We start from the raw sequence: 24547 nt of genomic DNA on the forward strand, positions 1-24547 counted from the left end.
ACAAAACGTTCTATTATATATGTATTTTTTCAAAGATTTCAATTCAATATCTATTGTCACACCGTGAACAGGAACAATTCCTATGAAAGAGTAATTTTTCGATCTCCTCGGCAGAAAAATCGCCCAAGTTTGGAACGAAGCCAATCCACCCCGACATGTATCCAGCAATCACTTTAATTGCATGCTGTCAATATGGCTTAATGTTTGAGCCCTGGGTGAAGAAAAAAAAATTGAAGAAAATTGGTTTAAAAAAAAGAGAGAAACCTTTCTTGATAATGGACTTTAAATTGGTGGGAAAAATATCTCGAGTTGATGTAGTTAGAGAAAGATACGCTCTATGATTCATTTCTGATGTCTGAGCGTGATTATAGGTACAATAATGATTTGCAAAAAATAGTAATAATAATAGATATAGTGCATAATGTCCGTGTTGAAAAAAAATCCATCTACAATGATTAGCCGCTAGGAAAATTCTGTAGACCAACAAATCACCGATAACTGTTCTACATAAGTGAATGAACAGAGGGCGCTCATTCTGTTACTAACTCACGAGGTCGCTTACTCCGTTACTTTCTGACTAGGTTGGTCGCTGTGTTACTCCCTGAGTAGGTCATTCATTGCCACTCGCTTATTTACTAGGTAAGCAAGTCTACCACTGCATTGTCCACTGTGAAGCTCCCTCACTTGGTCAACCACTCACTTACTAGGTCACCTACTATTTGTCTAGGTCGCTCACCCTGTCACGCGCTCATTCACTAGTTAGTTCCTTCGCCAACACTAATCACTACGCCAGTCTCTCACTAACTGCTGTACCATGTACTGTCTCGGTCATTCCTCGCTTATTTACTGACACCGTGACTCGCGTGGAGCTGTTGTCGGTGAATTTTTCCCGCCGTGAATTTTCTCAGCGGTGAATTTTTCGTTGGTTGGTAAATTTTTCTAGCGCTGAATTGAATGACAGTGAATGATTGTCGCTGAATTTTCTGACAATGGATGAGCATTGATTGAGCTAGTGAGTAAGCGGAAATATCAATCACTTAGTAGATCACTCACTTTCTGCATAGGTCACTCACTTTCTGCATAGGTCGCTCATTTTCTTCCTAGGCCACTCGTTAAGTCGCTCACTCTGTCACTCACTCAATCACTAGGTCTGCTCCTCATGACACTCGCTCACCAAAGTCTCACACTCTACGCTGCTTACCCTATCCTTAAGTCAAATGCTAACTCACTAGTTTGCTCACTCACCAACACTAACCACTCTGTCCCTCACGCACACTAACTACTGTAACAGTTCGAACTATTGTTGATGAATTTTCCCAGCGTTGAATTGTTGGTCGGTGAATTTTCTGAGAGGTGAATTTTCAATAAAGCCATCTCTTAGCTTGGGTATAGATACGTCAGGGATGGGAAAATTTTTTTTGAATTACACCCGGGCTCGTCAGATGTCACCAGAGTTGTCCGAGCGCATTTGCGTTGTCTACTGGGCGATGCCTCAAATCTCTTGGCCGCAAAATACTATCGAACCGTTGCTCTCTAACGCCATATTTAAAATCAAAAAAATTATCAGAATAGCATGGAGGTTTCTCAGATACGTCATTCATATTGCAAGGGGTTGTACTCAAGTTACCTTCGTTATCCTGATCTCATTCACCTTTTCAGCGATATTTTGAATTAAATATCAGCGAATTGCTCTTGAAAACACGGGGTTTTTTTTTAGACAGGGTAGCAACTTTTTAATTTCGTTTTTTACATTGAAGGACCGGACACACCCCGCTTCTCATCTCAGACAGATATCGAAGCTTTCCCGGGGGATGGGTGTATCCGGAAATTTATTAATTTATGTGAAAATAACAAACAACGACATACATATGTACAATAAAGAATCCGTTTTTACAGCAGCGTGAACAGAGAGAAATGTATATATATTTTTAAATTTTAATACCTATATACCCCCCCCCCGTATTATGAATGACGTACTACACGCTATTTGGAAAAATTTTTCTTATTGGAAGTATGTCTCCGAAATCAATAGTTTTGCCAGTAATTTTCTTAAAGCATCAGACTTAAGACATCATCACCCTGTAAACACGTGACTACTCCGCAGTGATTTGGGCCCGAGTCCGGCGTTTTTGGAGTCATTCTGTTTGGAATTTTGTGCTCTACGCTTTCGCGTACGAGTTTTAGAAACGTCATTGCACTTTCCCATCATATAGGCCTACTGCGACATTTCAAGGTAAACTGGGAATTTTCAAACTTTTTCAAAACATTCACAGCCTCGTAACTTTTCCAATTTTTAAGATACAGACTTGAAAGTCGAAATGAGTTGTAGCAATACACTTGTCGTCAAACCAGCATTTCGTTCACTCGTATCTTTTAATAATTAGTCCCTGAGATATGATCCTGTTTATGGACACGTGTTGAATCCGGAAAGTCGAAATTCATGAGTTTCATTTTTTTCATTAAGACGAGACCAAAAAAATGGCTTCACTAAGTCTATTTTTACTTGAGTTTGAAACTACCTCGACAAAAAGTGTCACTCAAAGAGCGATTGCCTCCCCACAACCGGCACTAATTTTAAAAACGTGTTCAGTCAAAAAAAAAATACAAACAAAAATAATACTTTCATGACAAAAAATTGGATCGGCCTTGTCATAGACACGGCTGCAAGTTTTGACGTGAATACGTACTTTGTGCCTTGTGTCGCAAGGTAGGTAGGCATTAATTTAATGAAATGGGTGTCATCGGATTTGCCTTTTGGAGTATCTAAAAGACGATACTATTAGTTTCTGTTCGAGATGTAGCGAAAATAATATTCTTAGGAAACGGGTCCACATTAGTGTTGCGTTTTTACACGTTATGCGGAAATAAAACTTTAAACTTTAAAAGTGGAGAATGTTGTTTTACGAAGAATGCAATTTTTCATATTTTACTTGAGTTTTGAAACACGATTCCTTAAAATATATTTATTGTATCATTACAAAATATATATAATACTTTCCTATATATATATTGTTGCGTCTTCAAATAAAAATCTAAGGACTATCACATGTATTTGTCTAATTACAGTGTTTTATATACGATAAGTAGAATAAAATTTCAAAACACATTCACACGCATATATTATCAGATTCAATTGTAACTTTAGACCATACCATGCAATCCTTTAAATTTTGACTCATAACCTCCACCGTTACTAGCCGAATTTAATGTAAAATTAACAGAACATTCCACCAACATAATGTTTTGATATTGTATAAGTTTCATAAGTGTGTTTCAAATATTACATGAATTTTGCTTAAAATGTGACATAAAAATAGCTGTTTCATGGAAAATGGCATAGGCAGTTTGAAATGTATTTCATCATTGTGAGAAACTTTCTATCACAAAAGTTTATTAAAGTTCACTGCAGTATCATTTTATGCAAACGTGTTCTCGAACGTAGTCAGTTAGCTTAAAAGACGTACTCCCGTATAAAAAGCTCAGAACAACCGAAGTACGTGAAAATAGGGGAACTTCCTGTGAAATACGGATCATATTGTCACCCAATGTTGCTGATATATCGTTAGATATTCAGATACTCTCTATTCATTCGCATAAAATATACTCTCAAACATCAAAGAAAAAAATACCAGTTCCACACATCGTCGCGAATATGAACTGCATCACCATATTTCCACTACGATGCATGTCATTTCCAATGCTTTTTATCCAAATCTTGAGTAAAAGTTCACGTGGAATGTAAATTTTTGATTTTGAATTAGGAATGTCGTAAGCGACATCATAATCATCAGCGTTATATCTTGAGCAATTAGAGTTGGTTTCTCAAAAGAGTTACAAATAGTTTTCCTTCGGAAACTTTTCTGATAGAGAGAGACGTGAAGGAGAGACGAGAATTTGTTGCGTGCGTGCCCGTGCACATAATTTTCCGAATAGAAACTTGCAACCACCGCTCAACCCTTCCATTCCTTTTGCTCAAATTTTCCCGTGATTCGCATCTCCGGAGTCATTTTCGAGGGAACTTTTCGAGAGAAATTCAAACGTTCTCTTGCTCCGGAATGTCAATAGTTTTATGACTCTTTGCTATTTGCAAATCTCACAAGCATAGTAGTAGTAGCAGCAGTACCATCTTAAAGAAACAAGCGAGTGGAGAATGTTGTTCAAATATGTACTGCCTTAGTAAGTCATTCGAGATTGGGCTCGTGTGTTGCGCGATGGCGTACGTATACGTAATTATGCAATGACGATAAAATGGATGCGTTCTGAATAATTCACTCAATCATCGGGAACGTCTTGAGACTAGTAATCAGGGAACTTCATTCGCAGGAAAGACTTGGAATTTCGAAGTATTTTCACCCGAGCCCTTTGATTTCGCTGATTTACACCATAACAGTAAGCTGAAGAGTGATATAATATCCCATTCTCTCGAACTAAAAACAAAAACTTGAGTCGTATGGTCAAACATATCAAGCATCACGTATATGACATGCCCCCATATAAGTTTGTAAATAACATAACATTTATTTGCTTATGGGCGATTGGCTCGTTACAAAGGTTGGCAACAACTCTCATACATCATAATAGTTTAAAGCCCAACGTGGGAGTCAACGACCCATGAGCGCGATTGATTGTTCCAGGGGATCGGTAGAAGCTACTCGGTATAACATAGGATTCTATGGACTAGGATACGTTGGGGGGCGTAGGGACAAAAGAGGTTGGGAAACTATGGTTTAAAGAGAAACTGGAAAGAAAAATTAAACATTAATTTAGAGCAAATACAATGTAATATCGTAAAAATAATTGTGTTTATCGAAAATGAAGTTTCTATTGGATGAATTAGTATTTAGTAATTGTATCAATATCCATTTGCGGTAAAAATAATATAATCTCTGTGTGGTAAAATATATTTGCTACGGTAAGCACAGAAAAAAAAACAATCAATTAACGATGTGTACAATATTTCCATTGAGCCCAGAATTACAAAGAGTACATATCTCGTCACATTTGTATTAAAATGCAAATTCACCATTGTCACTCAAAAATGATAAACTAGATCTTTGTCGGAAGAATGTGCAAACAACTTTAAATGGGAAATTAAAATTTAAATATGGCTAACGTAAGAAAGAGATAATTAAGTGTTTATAATATGGGAAGTTTCATAAGTTCGTAAATATTTTGAAAGTAATTAAACTTTGAAGAGGGGAAATTGGTATATTTGAATGTAGCTTTAGCCACGTTGAAATAACTTCATGGATGGATAATATCATAGAAGCGCCAATAACACAAAAATTGAGAAATGATCTGTTAATTGTATACCCCATTTACATGGTTTGCAAATTCCCAATAATTCACTTCCAAGCAGCGCCACCTATCGTAATGAATTTGAACTATTTTTCTCTTAGTGAAAAAAAATAAATCTCAGCGAAGATAACTTTTTCGCAAACCGCATTCAAATCCACTTGCTTCAGTATTTATGCATGAATGTGTATTAGTTGTATGGACAGCTAAATAAATAGTAGTGTCTATCCTACCACTTCTTTTGTTACAGCTGATGTAAGATTGGTGGCACGAACTTAGTTTCTTATGATTACTTACGAAAGAAATAACCTATCTATATGAAGGATTCAAAATTCTTATGAACCATTGTCAAAAATATCTTAATATTCTCTAAATTTCCCAATAACATTTCAGAATTTTTTAAATAGTTTTTTTTTCTTATAAAGTTTCCAGTGACGAGATATTTTTTTTTAAATTTTACCACACTTTAATGCAGTTTCCCAAACTTTTCATTCCATCACCCTCTTCTTCGGAATTTTTTTTTCTCTCACATTGCCCCCTAGCACAAGTGAAATAAGAACCTATTTTAAATTCGCAACTCTTCTATCGCCCCTGGCCCATTTCCCCGCCCACCATGGGGCGATAATGCCCACTTTGAGAAACACTGCTTTAATGCATCAAATTACTTAAAATCATTTAATTTAAAACAAAGTAAGTAATGTTACATGTTTTCCTATTTTCTTTTATTTATTTCTATTATCTTATCTATTTTTCATTTCTCAGTAAATCGGTTGATCGATTTACTAAGTATATTCTATTATTAATTTTTATGTAACAATTAATTATAATTCCGGACGTTTTGGTGTTAAAGTAATTTTTTCTCTGCGTTGCCGACCCTGGTTCGATTTCTGTGCAGATCATTAGAAACATTCATTTTGAAGACGGCAATTTTTTCATTGAAAAGTCATCTGATGGAAAAAAAAATTGAAAAGAGATCCTATGCAAACTGCAATATTTGCAACACTATTCGAATTCAAAAGTCAGAGAAAAGTTGGGAACAGATAGCATAAACGAGGGATAACGAGCGTTGTCCGTTAGTTTCTGTTCTTTCGTAATTTTTCTAGATTTTTGAATTAAAATATCTCAGTTGCGCTTGGCAACATTATATTCTTTTCGGTTGGCTTCAGGAGATACAGAGCAACAACTTTCTAGATAAAAGTTCGAGTGCAAGGACAGATTTTTTTTTTTTTTTTTTTTTTTTGCGACACACTGCATTCTCATTCTTAAAACTGGTAGTACAAGATTTTCGAATGTTTTTTGAGCATTTTTTTTTAAAATTAGAATCATACCTCTACGACAAGTGGTTGATGAGGTAAAGATGTCCAAATGATGAGAGAATGAAAGAAAACGTCAGATGCAGACAAGTTAGACAGACAGTATTAAAACGCTTCCCCGCAACAGACCTGTTATTGCAGAAAAACGATTTCACAGTTTCCTCCATCAAACGAAGCAATCCCATATACCGATTTTACGTAACATTTCAGTCCCGAGATTCACACATAATTATCGAGTTTCCCCAGTGAAGGATTTTTTTAAGAACCTAAAATTTCTTGCTAAATTGCAATGACAAAGAAAGCAATAACGTGGATTAGTTTTCATCACAAATAAATAAGGGATTTTCATCAAAGGTAAGAATATGGTGGAAATAGTATAGGGGAAAACTGGGATCGACACCGTGTACTTATGGTTGATTACAGCACAAGAGAGACATGGTAAAGACATATGGTGACAGGAACTTCGTTTCCTTAAATTTTATATTAAATAAATCACTTGTCTTGAGAGAGAATTTGAAATTTTTAGATATTATTCGAAATAATAGCCGCCTGGCAGTCGAGTGGTTAGGAAACTAGTTTCTCACTGTGCAGGTCTGGGTTCGGGCATTGATGTTTACTAACACTAACAAATTCGCTGGACGGATCATGCTGATCCCTTGGGAATACGTGAGGATCATGTTATTCTTAAATTTTGCTTCTAAAAATAATATTATTTAATTATTTGATTAATAATTATTATTTAATTATTTAATCAATAACAATTATGTGACTATTTCATTAATAATAATTATTTGATTATTTGTTATTATTTATTATTGGAATATATTATACTTTGTGATTCCAATTCATTTCAATTAACACGGTGTCTTCCAAATTTGATATCTCGGTAATTTTTTTTCTCAATAAAGATTTCAGTGATAGATTATAAATTTTCAAAATTTACTCATAGTTCATTCAGTAAAATCACTTGAATTTCCACTTCTTTTAAACGATTAAAATAAAATTTATATTACTACTTTAGAAGATATAAAAGATGAACAGGTTCAAGATATTAGATTGGATGTTTTTTTGATGAAATAATTCTTATGTGACAAATATAAATGCAAGGCCACAACAGGCAAAAATCCCAACGAGGTCGCTGAGAAGAAGGTGCCCTTGATGTTTGTTTGTATGTTTTCATTCGGATATTGTTATCACTTTTGCGGAACGGACCAACACTCTTGTAAGTTATCGTAAATAGGCTGGAAGACTATGTAAGAGGCTAGAATTTGTTTTGCCTCCCTCAACTTGTTGACAAACATTTCCGACTTGGTGTCGTATTCAGTCGATGGTATTCGCTTCATATACGTGTATAACTGCTTTGCAATGGCCTTCATATAGATAGATAGATAGATAGAACCGCTCACAGCCCCGGACTGATGCAAAGCACCTTACTTCCGTTACCTCAGAAGAGGCAGAGTTGTGTCGGAAAAGTTAGCAAAGATTTATAGTGGTGGCTCCCCTTGCCCCGTGCTCGCAAGTTTCGAATTACTCGCGTCGTTCTCCCCATGAAGACAGCCATCAATTCGATGCAACGTACAAGCCATTTGACTAAAATGTATAGCTGAATCTGGCCTTCATATAGATAAATTCTCTTCTCGAGAGACTTTCTCAAAGGATCTATGAAAAGTATTATGTACACATTAAAAAAATATCGCATTTTGTGGTATACAGTACGCAGTTGCATTCCAATGCCTAACATGCTGATAAATGCAGAATTTTTAATTAAAGTAAAAAGAAGAGGTGTGTTCCGTTTTAGATTAGTATTTAAAGAAATGGAGCAACTGAATATTTTGCAACAAATTATGAGAGAAATAGAAACGGTTGTCTCGTTTTACCAATACCCGTTTACCATACATCCCGTTCATCCAAACGGGATGTATGGTAAAAACGGGACTTTTTTTGAATATAGCGAACATTTAGTAATTGTTATCATAAACCCCATCTCCCGATGTGATGGCATTAAGCAGCATGGACTGTATTTTCAAAACTACTGCATATAATATGAAATATAACCTGTGACGAATACGAAAATGAGCCTGTGATGGGAAATAAACACACTACAACTATTTTTCCTCTCATCGTCACAATTTTTAATTGCAAACAGTGGTGACTTCTATTGAGGAATGTTGAAAAAAAACCAACTAATTAACCAATTTTTATGTGCAGTACAATAATATATAAAAAATATGTAATATATGATAGCAGTCAATATTTTATAAGCAATACTGTTAATTATCAAGCCTGCCTCGAAATACAAAGAGTTGATATTTGTATGTGGTGAAAAAAGATCTGTAAACAGCAACAGTAAACTCGCAACAGATATTTCTCTTCGATATTGGAATGCTCGTTTAAGCCAGGTTTTCTACAGCGCGTGCAACGTAAAACGCTGATTGGTAAAAAAAACCTGAATTTCAGGTTTTAACCAATCAGCGTTTTCACGATGCACACGGCGCAAAAGTTCTACTCCTAGGAAAACCCGGCTTTACAATCACAGTAATCCAAGGACGGTTTGCTGTTGCTAGTTGGTGCGAAGTAAATACCGAGCAGTAGGGCTCTCTTCTTTTCTTGTGCGTCTTGGTTTGCCTACTTAGGTAGAGATATTGACCATAGTCAATAACAAAATGATTGCTTAAAAACAACCATCTGTGTGATATATACATATTTTTTTTATATTATATAAAATCATCCTCAGGTATGAATAAAGTTGAATATGTGACAACTATATTACACAAAAAATAAACTACAGTGAAAGGTTACAAAAATAATTTGTAGACCATTTATGTTTCGATAATCAATTAAGTGAATAAAAGTATTTACATAAAATATTCTCACTTCTACAATGCAATATCATCATAATGAATTTCGAATTTTCAGAAGTAATAGCATGTTTTACGTCATCAGTTTATATATATTTTCGAATATATAAATCTCGACGATTACAAATATTCGCATTATCTACAATATTAAATAATACAACTTCACCAAAGTTATTTACTTTGCCGAAATTTGCCAAAATTACCAATACTTTACAGCATCTTTTACAGTATGTTTCAATTCAGAGATATTTCAAATGTATATACATGAGAACTCTCACAATGTCATCAGGATTATTTAATGTGGCTTTTGAACATTTAAAAAATATATTAGACGAAGATAAAATAATGTGGAAGGTTACATATAATTATTTGAATTTATAGAGAATTAATACATTCTGTATATGCAATATCATCAGAATCGTTTGATGTTCTTTTGAACATTTGACATATTAGACAAAATCCTTTGACAAAATCTTTTTGAGCATATTAGGTAAAATCCTAGGCTGGAAATAAATGTGTTTACATAAAATATTCTCACTCTACTATATTAGAAAATATACTTTCTTTATAATGTTTATAACATTGCCATCATTTGTAGCATTTTACAAAATAATTGATCTAATTTATTTACAGGTAATATTTATCTTTTCTATGTTGTTGATACATTATCAATATAAGATACATGAAGTGTCTTCAAAATCTTAACTTCATTATGATTAGTCATTATCACTTGTTCTTTTTTGCAATTAAAATTCCTTTCGAAAACTTGTAACCAGGACATTTCCTGTTGGCCTTGACCCATTGGCCATTCCCATTGGCCTTGGCTGTGCTAAGTTCTGTCCAACTGGGTAGTCGAATGCTGAGCCACTCTTCCGAATATCCACTCTTCCGAAGCATCTTACTTCTCAATGTACTTTTTGGCCAGTTTCTTTACATTTTTAGATTGATGGAATTTGAAGATCGGTTTTTCAGAAGCATTTTGGAGCAGCAGTGAAACTCCTGAGATAATTTTATTGTTTCTGGAGCTTGTAAATACAGTCGAATCCCGTTTTAACGAATACCGTTATAGTGAAAATCTCGTTTTAACGAACACTTTCCTAATCCCCCAGGTGAGTTTACATAGGAATAATCCAAACACTGGAATTCCTTTATAACGAAATTCCGTTATAACAAAGTGATTTCTCCGGTCTCTTGGATTTCGTTATAATGGGACGTATTGCTTTACTAGGCGGAATCCCAAACCGGTGCACCATGTGTAAGAACATGCCTGATTATTTGCCCATACATTATTTTCTTGTTCTTTAGCGATACAGTGTACTTTTAGTATGCATTGTACTTTTAGTATTTGGCATCGTCAGCATGACTTTGGGTAGCAAGAACGGAGGAAGCTTTCCATTGCAATTTGGGATCTTTTTATCGCTTGCTCTATATTATTGTTGAAATCCTTTCGAATGTCTATATAATTACTCCAAAGTACTTTGTCACTGTGATGGGGTCAATCGCTTGATGTTCAATAAACGAGTAAGAATTCGGTGGAATCTCTTTACGTGTTCAATCACATAAAAATACACTTTACTTTTAGACATTTAATTTGGACCTATTCATCAAATTCCAATATTCCACTTTTGAAATATTTAATCAGCTCTTGGAGGCTGCTAAGAACCTTAGAACCTCTCCCATTCGTACATATCATTCGGACATCGTCAGCATATAAAGATAAAAATTTCCTTTGGCACCTGCAGATAATCATCCGTAAAAATACTGTATAATATAGGTCCCAATATCAATGTTTGATTGATTCCCACTTTGATGCACTTTTCGAAAGAAAATGATTTCCTTATTTCGACCTGGAATGTTCTAAGCAGTAAGTATTACCTTAAACATTTAATGAATATCGAGGGGTAACATTTTTTGATCATCTTCAGTAAGAATTTCTCGTGCCAAATGCAGTCGAATGCCATGTTGTGATCTAAAGAAGCTCCTACAGCAAAGTCTTTGTGATTTTTTAGCCTTCCGAAGGCATTCGTCAACCCTCACGAGTTGATTTGCCATGGTCTCTTTTAAAACCAAATCGTTCGGTTATGACTCTCTAGCTTGTGTTCTTCTATAAATTTTATCAATCTTGCTGCAAATGCCTCTTTGGGATAATTTAGGCAAATGTTCAAGAAGAGCGATGGGTCTGTATGAATTGCATCTTTTGGTTTTCTTTGTTTCCGTATAGCTTTTATAATTGAATTTTTCCAGTAATCTGGAAAGTACCCTTTATCAAGCATTCTAACGTAGATACGGAAATCATTTTAAGTTCGAAAAAGTTTTAATGTGATGTTGTTTTACCATACAACAACTGTTAAAATTTTGAGGCAAACTTGATATTTCAACAACATTATTACTTATAAAATATCAAGTGATATATATACTATATAATATTACTTTTTTCATGCGGCACACATTGATCAATATCCGGTTGGTGATTTTAATCGAAAAATTGTAACAGTTCTCCTTGATAGGTGGCGGAAGGGAGTTCCAGTTTATTTATTTTTCTCACATGTAACACAGGGTGATTCTAAATTCGTTACCTTTAAGAGGTAATATGACATACCTAAATAAGCATTTTTGTTCATAGAATGTGTGATTGAATCGCAATAGCAAAGGCTGTAGAGCGTGTGGGGGTGTTTCTAGATAGTGCACAACAGCACTTTACCGAAAACAAATACATTCGAATCCCGTTATAACGAACTCCACGGGAAATCACTTCGATATAACAAAGTTTCGTTACAAATTAATTTCGGGTTTTTGCATTGTTCCTATGTAAACTTATCTGGGGGATTAGAAAAGTGTTCGTTAAAAACGAGATTTTCGCTATAACGCTATTCGTTAAAACGGGATTCGACTGTATTCATACTTTTCCGATTAATTTGCTGCGATATGTGCCATCAACCATTCCAGGGTGCAGATGCTGCTTTTTCGGATTGGACTGGAGTTTTTTATTATTATTGTGGGAAGGACCGTCAGAGCGATTTCAAAAAAACTAAGAAATGAGTTGCACAATTCCTGGATTTCCAATAAATAAATTTTGTCTCTGAAGTCAGAATAAATATTAACAAATTTTCATGTTTTTTCACAAAAGTGAATTTATATGATATACAGGGTGGGCAAAAACTCCGTATAAACTTTAAAATTCATAAACGCCTGAGAAATAACCTAAATAAAAACGATTTGCAGGGTTAGCATCGCTAGGTAACGGGAAATTCTTTTTAAGACAGGGGAAAAACTGAAACATCCAATAGGTGGCCCTGGTGCGAGCGACTTCGGTGGAAATGTTCAAATGAGACGGTTATAAGAACTTGCGCTGCTAATCCACAACCACTTCACCGTTGTAAACCATGTATGTGGACCTGCTGCACTCTGCCGTTGCTGGATTTGCGACTCACCTGCAATGTGTTATCTCCTGTGGTGGTTGTAATGTGAAACACATGCTGCTGTAATAAATGATTTGGAGGCATTCTGTTCATTAGGGGCCGTTCAAGTACTACGTCATCATCGATGGGGGGGGGAGGGGGTTTCCGATTTGCTCACTTTTGATGACATATTTTTGATGACATTTTATTCATTTTTTCAAGTTTTTACGGACTTTTTGCTCACCCTGTATAGGTGCTTAATTAATCCTTTGAAACGGCAGACGTTCTTCCAAAATCAGTAGAAAAAATGTAAACAGTGTAACCACTATGGAACCATCCCCCCGATAGAGGAATTAATAGATATTTATTTGATATATTTACTCTTATTAGGGCGTTATTATTTAGGAGAAATTACCAAGCGATATCTTAAATCATCATTACCTCCCTCCAAGCGGGTCGTGATCAACACTTTGGGAACCACTGTGTCAAGGTAATGGAGTAAGAAAACTCTTTTCAGACAAGTCGTATCTTTTAGACTGTAGCAAAATATTTTTCGTCACTGGCGGCAGAATTTCGAATTTCCAGGACCAGCCCTGCCAAGACAATCGTATCCCTTCAATACATTGTTGTGTAGATTGTAAGATGCAGTTTAACCAATAATCAATTATTCCATTTAATTGTTTACACCAAATTGAAACTTTAACTATTTTATTGTACTGAATGTAAAATTTAATACGGGTAATATTGTAAATACACACAGGGTGCCCCACAAATTCGTAAATAATTCAAAATCTCATAAAAAATCAGTAGAATGGAATTAGTAGATTTATATGCGGTTTTGCGGGAAAAAGTATTCTCACTCACGAAAAAGGTGTTTTTTTTTCTCATCACTAATGATCGCACATGAACATTTCTTCGATATTTTGTGCCAGAAACATTAGTAAAGCTTCAGCCGACGATACGTGGCTGAAAATAAAATACTTTCACCCACAGTACTTCATTCACTAACTGTCAATATCACAACATCAAACCTTATGTAAGCGCCAGTAACAGAAAAACTCAGAAATAAACTGTTGATCGTAAACCCCGCCTATTAAGAGACTGATAAGCATATTTCCAGTGATTTGCTTTCGTGCAGCAACCTCTAACGACAAAAAATTTGAAGACTTGTATCCCTTCTGTTCTAAAAACATATACCCCCCCCCCCTTTCCAAGTAAGAATATAGAATAACTTTTTCGCAAACCGCATTCAAATATACCGATTCCTTCAATTTTTATAAATTTTAAAACATTTACGAATATATGGAACACTACATACATCCACTTTGTATCTTTTTTCCGATGCATTTTTATGGGTCATGTTTTCATACAGGGTTAAACAATATCTGGATGCTATTCCATGATAACAGTAGTCTTTCAACGTATCATCATGTAGAGTCTAATTAATACAAATAATCATATAAGTTATAATTAATACAAATAATCATATAAGTTATAATTAATACAAATAATCATATAAGTTATAATTAATACAAATAATCATATAAGTTATAATTAATACAAATAATCATATAAGTTATAATTAATACAAAATAATCATTTTTTTCAATTAATTTACTTTAAAAATCGTAACGTTAACTATCGAAAAGAAAGTTAATTTACCCGCATTTTTTCAAAGAGAAACTTCAAATTTTCAGCCTCTTGATATCACGAATAGCTGTTAGTTTATATCAGAAAAATTTAACCCATAAGATGTATGAACAGTGATCTTATATCAGAAAATATTTGCATATCATATGAGTTATTGCTCTACGATAAAGAATTTATGGTCTCCTTTAACTATCGCATTTATTTCCATGTTATTTGTCAGGAACTTCCTTGGCACATCTATGGTTAGAGCCTCCAGGAACACTTCACGCATTCTTTACGGGAGACAGCTTCTTTGTGACGTGTTTCGCAGGTGAACGTAGCGGCGCCACCAGGCTGACGTGGCAAGGACCGACACGAAGAGATATTACAGTAAGTCACGGAAGGTAAGCCCAAAACAAGGCAGGAAAAGTCAGCTTTTATATATATTTCTTCTCTATTTCTTTTTTCTCTCTCTCTCTCAACAATTGCCTTTTCCGTGATGTAAGGTTTCTCCCGAGACAAAAACAAAAACTAATGATAAATTTCTCAGGGTTTAATGACTTTCCTTGGTATAACTATCGATTGGTGAATGCATAAATCACAAATGAAACAGTATCGCCATAAATAAAACCTTCCGTTGTAAATTTTGAAATTTATTGTAAAGTATAGAAAAGTGGAAGATGCAGTGAAACCTCCTCTAAGGGGCAGTCCCGTCTTAACGCATGGGCTCACCCGGGCACATCCCGGGGGCCTCAAGGGAAGAGGAGCCTCACAAAAATAAGATCCGGTTGAAATTGTCTAGGATTTACCAGGCAGGGCCTCCGAAAAACCACTGGGCTCGGGGGTCCATAATACTCTCAAGACGGCCCTGCTAAGGGGAACAGCTCCCGTCTCTTGTGATCCGCGGGGGTGTAGAATAGGGAGTTAATGTATTTTTCACTCCCCGTTAGTGGAGTGACGCTCTCGATAGCGGACAGTGAAATCAGGAAAACTCTAATTTATTATTATTATTATTGTTTTAAATAACGTGATCCTCACTTATTCCGAAGATATATGTAAGATCTGTCCAAGGAATTTGTTAGCGTTAGCATCCATGCCCCAACAGGGATTCGAACCCAAACCTGCACAGTCAGAGCCTGGTTCCTTTAATTTAGGGGGAAATTTATCAAAAAACGTTTGGGTGCTACGTAAAATGACCGGTGAAAAAGATAACTTTAGGGAAATTTATCAAACCTAAAATTCTTGGTATTTATATGCATTATATCCGGTACATGATAACCTCATTTATCACATTTACCGTAATCTATATATATAAAATTGATTTTCTGTGTGTGTGTCTGTGTGTGTCTATGTTCTCTATACAAATCTTCAATTTTAGATCGATCGTCGCCAAATTTGCATATATACCAAATGGGACCCGACTTGAACGATAGGCTACTTTAAAATTTCGTCAGACCAGGGCAAATGCCCCAAATGGGCAAAAAACCGTAGGGCAACAATGGTTTTTGGGCCTCAACAATCACTTTCCGAACGTTTACTTTGGTTACCGGGGTTCCCTAGCAATGCGTTTAAGACGTGTATATGCCTTTACAATGGTTTGTCGTTTCTTTAATGCTGTACGTATATGTATAATATTTATGTCTTTATAATGGTTTGCCACTTTATTCAATCCTCCCAGTAATGAGAGCTTTTTGAATAGACACCATCATCAGCATCACTTTGAAGGTAAGGCAACGGATGATGCCCCATAGAAATCAGTGTTAAAATTGCCGATTTTACTGTAGAAATGCTGAAATTTTGTGGAGTTTTCTGTCACATACATAATTTTAAAAATTGTATTGAATTCTAGATTTCTGAAATATTGAGTTCGATTAGAGATATACGAAGCCCAGGAGATCAAATATGAAGTAATTAGCCGGACCTACTTTTGAGTTGGACATTCATGCAATAACATTGATTTCAACTTTTTATTTATATCTTCTCAAGCATGAAAAATTAATGTCTCCGTATTGTCTTTTGATATTCAACTGCATTAATTCATAGTTTAGGATGTTTTAAAATGAATTGTGGGCCCGTAAAGTACATCGAAGAAATTCCACAGCTTCAATTAAGCATTTTTGAAAGCTGAAACAGGCAGATGGAGAACTTAAAGTTCGAGGGGTGGGGATCGAAATACCAAGCACCCCTTAAAAAAGAAAAAATATATATATTCGTTTCTATTTTCCTTTAAATCTGGATTTGTTTTTTTCATGAAGTCGCGCAGGAAGTCACCATATTGGTTAACTTAGACACGGTTTGCATGTTCCTCAAAGAAAGAGGGAGGTATCGCATGATCCAAAAAAGCCTCATTGAAAAAACCCGGGCAACGCCGGGTATTATAGCTAGGCAATCATAGCCGGGTATCATAGCAGGGCAAATGCCCCAAATGGGCGAAAAACTGTTGGGCAACAATGGTTTCTCGGCCTCAATAATCACTTTCCGAACGTTTACTTTGGTTACCATGGTTCCTTAGCAATGCGTTTCAGACGTGTATATGCCTTTACAATGGTTTGTCACTTCTTCAATGCTGCCAATATATATATTTACAATAGTTTATGTCTTTATAATGGTTTTCCACTTTTTCAACAGTCGTCAGAGTCATCATCAGCATCACTTTGAATGTAAGGCAAAATATGATCTTCATAGAAATCAGTGTTAAAATTGCCGATTTTACTGTAGGAATGCGAGAATTTGTGGTGGCTGGCTTCCTGCCACATCAATAATTTTAAAAATTGTATAGAATTCTCGATTTTTTAAATATTGAGTTCGCTTAGAGATACGAAGCAAAGAAAATTGAATATGAAGTAATTAGCCGGACCTACTTTTGAGTTGAATATCCATGCAATAACATTGATGTCAACTTTTTATTAGCATCTTCTCAAGCATCAAAATTAGTGTCTCCTTATTGTCTTTTGATATTCAACTACATAAATTTTAATATTCAACTGCTTACATTTTAATATTCAACTGCATAAATTTTAATATTCAACTGCATTGTTTACGACGTTTTAAAATTAATTATCAGCCCGAAAATGTACATCGAAAAAATTCCACAGCTTTAATTGAGCAATTTTTGAAGCAGAAAGAGGCAGATGGATAACTTGGAGTTCGGGGGGGGGGATCAAAATACCTAACGCCCCTTAAAAAAGGGGAAAAAAATATATTCATTTCTACGTTTCTTTAAATGTAGATATTCTTTTTTCATGAGTTGCGCAGGAAGTTGTCATATATTGGTTAACGTGGACACGGTTTGGATGTCCCTCGAAGAAAGGGAGATATCACGTGACCTAAAAAGCCTCATTGAAGGAAACCCGGGCAGCGCCGGGTATTATAGCTAGTCTATATATATAAAATTGATTTTCTGTCTGTGTGTGTGTGTATGTTCTCTATAGAAATTCAGAATTTTAGATCGATCGTCACCAAATTTTGCATATATACCAAATGGGACCCGACTTGAACGATAGACTACTTTAAAATTTCGTCAGAGCAGGGCAAATGCCTCAAATCGGCAAAATAACCGTAAGGCAACAATGGTTTTTGGGCCTCAACAATCACTTTCCGAACGTTTACTTTGGTTACCGTGGTTCCCTAGCACTGCGTTTAAAACGTGTATATACCTTTACAATGGTTTGTCTTTTCTTCAATGCTGTACGTATATGTATAATAGTTTATGCCTTTATAATGATTTGCCTTATTTTTAATACTCCCAATAATGAGGCTTTTTAAATAGACGTCATAATCATCACATTGAGGGTTAGGTAAAGGGTGATCCTCATAGAAATCAGTGTTAAAATTGACGATTTTACTGTAGAAATGCGAAAATTTGGTGATGTTTTCTGTCACATCAATAATTTTAAAAATTGTATAGAAGTCTTGATTTTTGAAATATTGAGTTCGCTTAGAGATATACGAAGCCCAGGAGATTAAATACGAAGTAATTAGCCGGACCTACTTTTGAGTTGGATATCCAGGTAATAACATTGATTTCAACTTTTTATTTATATCTTCTCAAGCATGAAAATTAATGTCTCCGTATTGGCTTTTAATAGTATTCAACTGCATAAATTCATATAGTTTAGGTTGTTTTAAAATTAATTATGGGCCCATAAAAAGTACATCGAAAAAATTCCACAGCTTTAATTAAGCATTTTTGGAAGCAGAAATAGATAACTTCAAGTTCGGGAGGGGGGGGGGGATCGAAATACCTAGCGCCCCTTAAAAAAGGAAAAAAAAAACACATTCGTTTGCATGTTTTTTTAAATCTAGATTTGTTTATTTCACGAAGTCGCGCAGAAAGTCGTCATATTGGTTAACTTAGACACGGTTTGCATGTCCCTCAAAGAATGACTGAGATATCACGTGATACAAACAGCCCCATTGAAGAAAACCCGGGCAGCGCCGGGTATTATAGCCAGTAGTTATATATTTTTGATGTTATTCATACTAGAGCGTAGTTTTCCATCATGTTAAAAGGTAGGATACCTCCTTAACTGAAGTTTCAAGCACACATTCCACATCCATGTTGGTAATTGATTATCTGAGAAAGACTATCGATGCTTTCTCACTGCAAAAAAAGAACAAATACAAAAAAAAATTCAATCTCTAACGCCCCCGCTAAGTCTGGCGTAAATTTCACGGAATCAAAGGACTTGGCAATCGCCACCTACACAATTCACGGTAATATATCGACGTCCTTGACGTGTTATCTCTGAGGAAAATTTACCTTTTTTTTAACTTTTTTTTTTTTCAAGAAGCTGTGTGTGTCAGACATTCTATATTTAGATCAGTTGGAAAGGTTCTCAAGCTCTCAATGGTTGAAAAAAAATCAATATGCAATCAATACGAGATAAGTTGAACTCTGATAACTCGAATATATGTTTACGTCGAACTTTTCACTTAGCCCCAGAACTTTTAATATTAAAAATGTTTTTCGTTGAAGTCGGAGTTTTCGGGAATGGGAGAAATAAAAAAAAGGCCTCTATATAGCAATATAATTTAGCCTTTAGCAATATAATCTATCATTTACATTATAATTTATCATTTAGTAATATAATTCAGCATTTAGTAATGCCATTTAGCATTTAGTAATGTCATTTAGCATTTAGTAATGTCATTTAGCATTTAGCAATATCATTTTGCATTTAGCAATATCATTTAGAAATAGCATTTAACATTTCAATTGGGGCCAGTCGCACAGATATACAGGAGTAGTGTTGCTGAGGAGTATCGTCCCAAGAGATTGGAAACTTGCTAACGTTGTTCCGATATTTAAGAAGGGTAGTAGAGAAGCGGTGTCAAATTATCGTCCAGTGAGTTTGACGAGCTCCCTTTCGAAAATTTTGGAAATTATCATCAAAAGGCAGTTTGTGAAGTGGATAGACGAGAATAATGTATTGTCGGATAATCAGCATGGGTTCAGGAAGGGAAAGTCATGTGTAACTAACCTCCTCTGCTTCTATGATCACGTGACTAAGGCTTTGGGTAAGAGCAGAAATGTAGACGTTGTTTATCTTGATTTCTAGAAGGCATTCGATCGGGTCCAACATGGCAAACTCTTGAAGCGTTTTACACGAGATTGGAATAGGGGGCAACTTGCTGAATTGGATAGAATCGTGGTTAAGAGATAGGTCGCAACGAGTTATGGTGAACGGGGGCATTCTCTGGTTGGACAGACGTCAGAAGTGGAGTTCCTCAAGGAAGTGTCCTTGGCCCCATACTTTTTTCACTTTTTATCGACAAACTCGATCAGGGTATCGATGGAATTACTAGCAAATTCGCAGATGACGTGAAGCTAATGGGGGTAATCGGGAATGAAAGCGATAGGGAGTTGCTCCAGACCAACTTAAACAGGATTGCAGCATGGGCAAATGAATGGAGCATGACGTTTAGAGTTGATAAGTGCATGGTCGCTCATTTTGATTCGAACAACCCACGGTTCTGTTACGAGTTGAATGGTGTAACTATCCTGGATGCAACTAGGGTCACCGCATTTGGGAATTCTCATTGACGAGCGACTTAGGTTTTCTGAACATTGTTCAGCGGTGGTCAAAAAATCGAATAGAATGCTTGGTCTCACATTTTCAAAAAGATCTCTTCGCGTTCTCCTAAAGTCATTCTTCCGCTTTTTCGAGGATTAGTTCGTCCTGGACTGGAGTATGCTGTAAGGTTTTGCAGTCCATACCTACAGTGGGACATTGACTTGGTTGAAGGGGTGCAGAAAAGAGCTACCCGTGTCCTTATTGGCACACGGGGTTTGAGTTATGAAGAGAGACTTCATTTTTTGAATATGTTTACATTGGATGAACGTAGGTGTCGAGGAGAAATGATCGAAGTGTTCAAAATTTTCAATGGGATGGATAGGATAGACCATGAACTTTTACTACACCGCCAATCGACTGCTTCTACAAGGGGACACCAGTATCGATTGGTGAGGGACAATGCAAGGTTATTGTGTCGCAGGGAAGTTTTCTCTAATAGGGTTGTTAATAAATGGAATAGCTTATCCCCGGAGGTAGTAAATTGTAACACAATTGACACGTTTAAAAAGAAATACGATAAACACGTTGGGGTAAATCGAGAAGCTATCCATTCTTAGAATAAGACAACCATAAATATTTTTTATGGGCATTGTATAATATTTTATCATGTGTATATATTGTTTATAATTTGTGTTAATTGCATTTTTAATTGGGTTGATGTATTTTTGAAATATATGACATCCATATTTTTATGGGCATCTTTTTCTCAGCCACCTCGTTGGGCATTTTGCCTGTTGTGGCGTTGTATTTGTATTTGTATAATTTAGTATGTAATTTAGCTTTCATAAGATATTTCTAGAAATCATTGTTTTTATACGGCCTTTGAAGCATTTTAATTCAGATTTTATACTGAACTTCCTGAGATTATTCATTTCCATGCAGCATTCGAAGCAATAATCCCCATTTCATACGACCAGTATATAAATTGATCAATTTTCATGGGAAAGTCGAATCATTAATTCATCTTTTACATGTCATTTCTGGGAACTATCGATTTTCATATGGTAAATGAAACACTAACCTAGCTCTTCTAAACGACCATTAAAATTTTTTTTTTCATTTTTTTTAACATCATTTGAAGCAGTATTTCAGTTTTCATTCGGCCCGTATATGAAATGCGTATTACAGATTCCGCATCCAGAACTTATAAAGTTTAATGAAACATTTTCATGAAGCGGTAATTAAGCTTCCATACGGCTTTTTAAATAATTATATTTTATAAAATTAAAAAAATATATATAGCGGCATTTTATTAATTCAACATTTATGCATCTATTCAAGAGATCTTTTACTTTAATTTCACGCTATAAAAAGTAATTCAACTTTGATAAAAAAAAAAAAAATTAAGAAATGTGATTACTTTTTACGAACCAATTGAAGCAGAGATTACGATTCCATACAGTCCTTCGAAAAATTATCCACTTTTATGAGACAATTTTATGATGCAGTAATATAACTTTTTTTTCGGAAGAAAAATTCAAGAAATTAATAGTTTTTATGCTGCATTTGAAGCAGTTATTCAGTTCTTATGCAGCCCTTCAAGAAATTATTCACTTTGATATGGCATTTGAAGCAGTAACTCAGCTCCCAATTAAAATGCCACCTGATTAAGGCAACTGACTACGTTCAAAATGACAATTTTTTCGAGAAATAGTCGAAAATAGATTTATAAATTCACTGGGCAGAATGTTTCACACAGAATCCGAAACTATTTTATTCTTCTACATGCAATAAGCAACAGCAAAGTTATTGCTGATTTAAATCATCTGGAACAATGATTTGAAAAACAACAAACAATTTTGAAACGCGTTTTTTGAAGATTCATTTCTTTGTTACTTTATTCCGCGTGAAACCAAATTTCTCAAAACTAACAAGATATTCTCATGAAATTATTCGACACTGTTGAAGTAATTATGACATTAGCTGTTCCATAACTAGGATCTTGACCATATGCTTAGAATCTTATATCGTAGAACTGTTTGAAAGAAAAAGATTGAAGTCTTTTGTTAAAAATTCGCGTATTCTTTCACGAAAACTACCATATCTCTCAGAGAATATTCTCTTATCTTTACTTTTTAGTTCATTGCGCAGATAACAGTCATGGAAACATACAGTATCGAACTATTCAAATAAATTGTGTATTTTTCAATGCACAATGTCTTGTGTAATTACTGAAAATGAACCAATTTTGAGGACATAATTTTGAATATCTCAAAAGTTTTAGAGATATTTCAGAAATTTCACTACATTTCCTTATTTCGTAGAGTATTTTGATTCAAACCCTACTTTTTTTATGAAAATCATAGTGTTTTAAAAAAAAAGTGCCCCGCACGTAGTCATTTGCCTTAAAATCCTCTTCAGTGCGGCATTTGCTGCAGTCATTCAGTTTTTATGCAGTCCTTCACATACGGCATTTGACGCAATAATTCGGCTCTAGATTAAAGTATCACCCGATTGAAATTCACTTCAATACGACATCCCAAGTATTAATTACAGTTTTTATAAAGTCCATTGCAGAAATTAATCACTGCAATACGACATTTGAAGCATTTATTCAGTTTTTACACAGTCCTTCAAGAAAGTATTCACTCTAATATGACATTTGAAGCAGTAATTCAGTTTTTACACAGTCCTAAAAGAAATTGTTCATTCTAATATGACATTTGAAGCAGTAATTCCATTTTTACACAGTCCTTCAAGAAATTATTCAATTTAATACGGCATTTGAAGCATTTATTCAGTTTTTACACAGTCCTTCAAGAAATTATTCACTTTAATATGACATTGGAAGCAGTAATTCAGTTCCCGATTTAAAAAAAAAATCATAAGTTTCACAAAACCATTATGTATATCATAATATGTTATTGCATCTCTAAATTTACATAAGAACGAAAGAAAGTCTCTTAACAAAACAATGTCCATAAATTGTAATCAAACATAATACACTGAGAGAATACACATTTATTTTTCCAATTCAAATAATATTTCTATACGTGGATATACATATACACAAAATAAAATCCACAGTCATGTTCAATAATCTCGGAAAAAAAATTTGAAATTTGCAGAATTCAGAATAAATACAAAACGAAGATAAAACGAAGCATTTCAACACGAAGCTCATTAAATGAAAGGTGGAAAACGCAATTTTTCTCGCAAAATAATGACTCGTTAACAGTTAATTTATATTTACGAGTAAGGATTAAGTTGAAACAGTACATTTTTAGAAAGTCATTTCAAGTTCCAGACCAAAATAAAAAGTACACGAGCAATAAAAAAGCACGATTATCTTTACTGTTGAAGCTATCCCCCATAAAACGGTATTAAATTTCCAAAATACGCTATTTTTCATATTTTTATATTATTACTATTTAACCAGAGAACAGGAAACGGAATTCATCAGGATTATTTCCTCCTAATTTTTTTTTCTCCTCCTTTCATATACTTGTATATTTTTCCAGTTTCCGGAACCGAGTAATAATTTTTCGATTGAGTGCATGTTCCGCATCGTCTATCCAGTACTTCATTCGATTTTTGTCATTATTCCTGCATAGTTGTTACCTATGCCTGTATTTTTTTTTGTCATTATTTTTCGTTCTCAATTTCGCTGTCCTTGCCTCATAATTAAATTGTTGGTCGGGAACATTTATTGTTATTTTTTTCCCCTATTTTTCCCGTTCTTTGCGTCGTTTTAATGTGAGATCCGGATGAAGGAAATTGAATGAAATTTTCTGCTGAAAAATTCAATATCTTTTTTTTTCTTTTGGAAGAATTATTATGGGATTACTTTGTGAGCATTGTGTGTTCTATTATCATCGCATCAGAATCTGTTGTAACCAGGAACTCTGTTTTTTTTTTTTTTTTAATTTGACTGTAATGTGTATTGTTTGTTAGGTGGTTTAAAAATTATATATTTTGTGGTGTAACATATAAATTATATATTTTGTGGTGTAAGTATTCTAGAATTCCAGTTTCAG

At 34.7% G+C, this 24547-nt stretch overlaps 1 protein-coding gene across 1 annotated transcript in view; it reads left to right on the top strand.

Moving 5' to 3' along the window:
* Positions 1-24547, top strand: part of LOC149083981 (limbic system-associated membrane protein-like) — a 98855-nt gene that overhangs the window by 33811 nt on the left and 40497 nt on the right. Inside the window, exon 2 of the mRNA XM_089234343.1 lies at positions 14735-14897. Coding sequence (XP_089090469.1) covers positions 14735-14897 — 163 coding nt within the window. The remainder of the gene's footprint in view (positions 1-14734; positions 14898-24547) is intronic.

This window comes from Pholcus phalangioides, unplaced genomic scaffold, assembly GCF_987345545.1.
Source record: "Pholcus phalangioides strain wild (caught in Gottingen) unplaced genomic scaffold, Ppha-v1.0 ptg000008l_1, whole genome shotgun sequence".
NCBI classification, from domain to species: Eukaryota; Metazoa; Arthropoda; class Arachnida; order Araneae; family Pholcidae; genus Pholcus; species Pholcus phalangioides.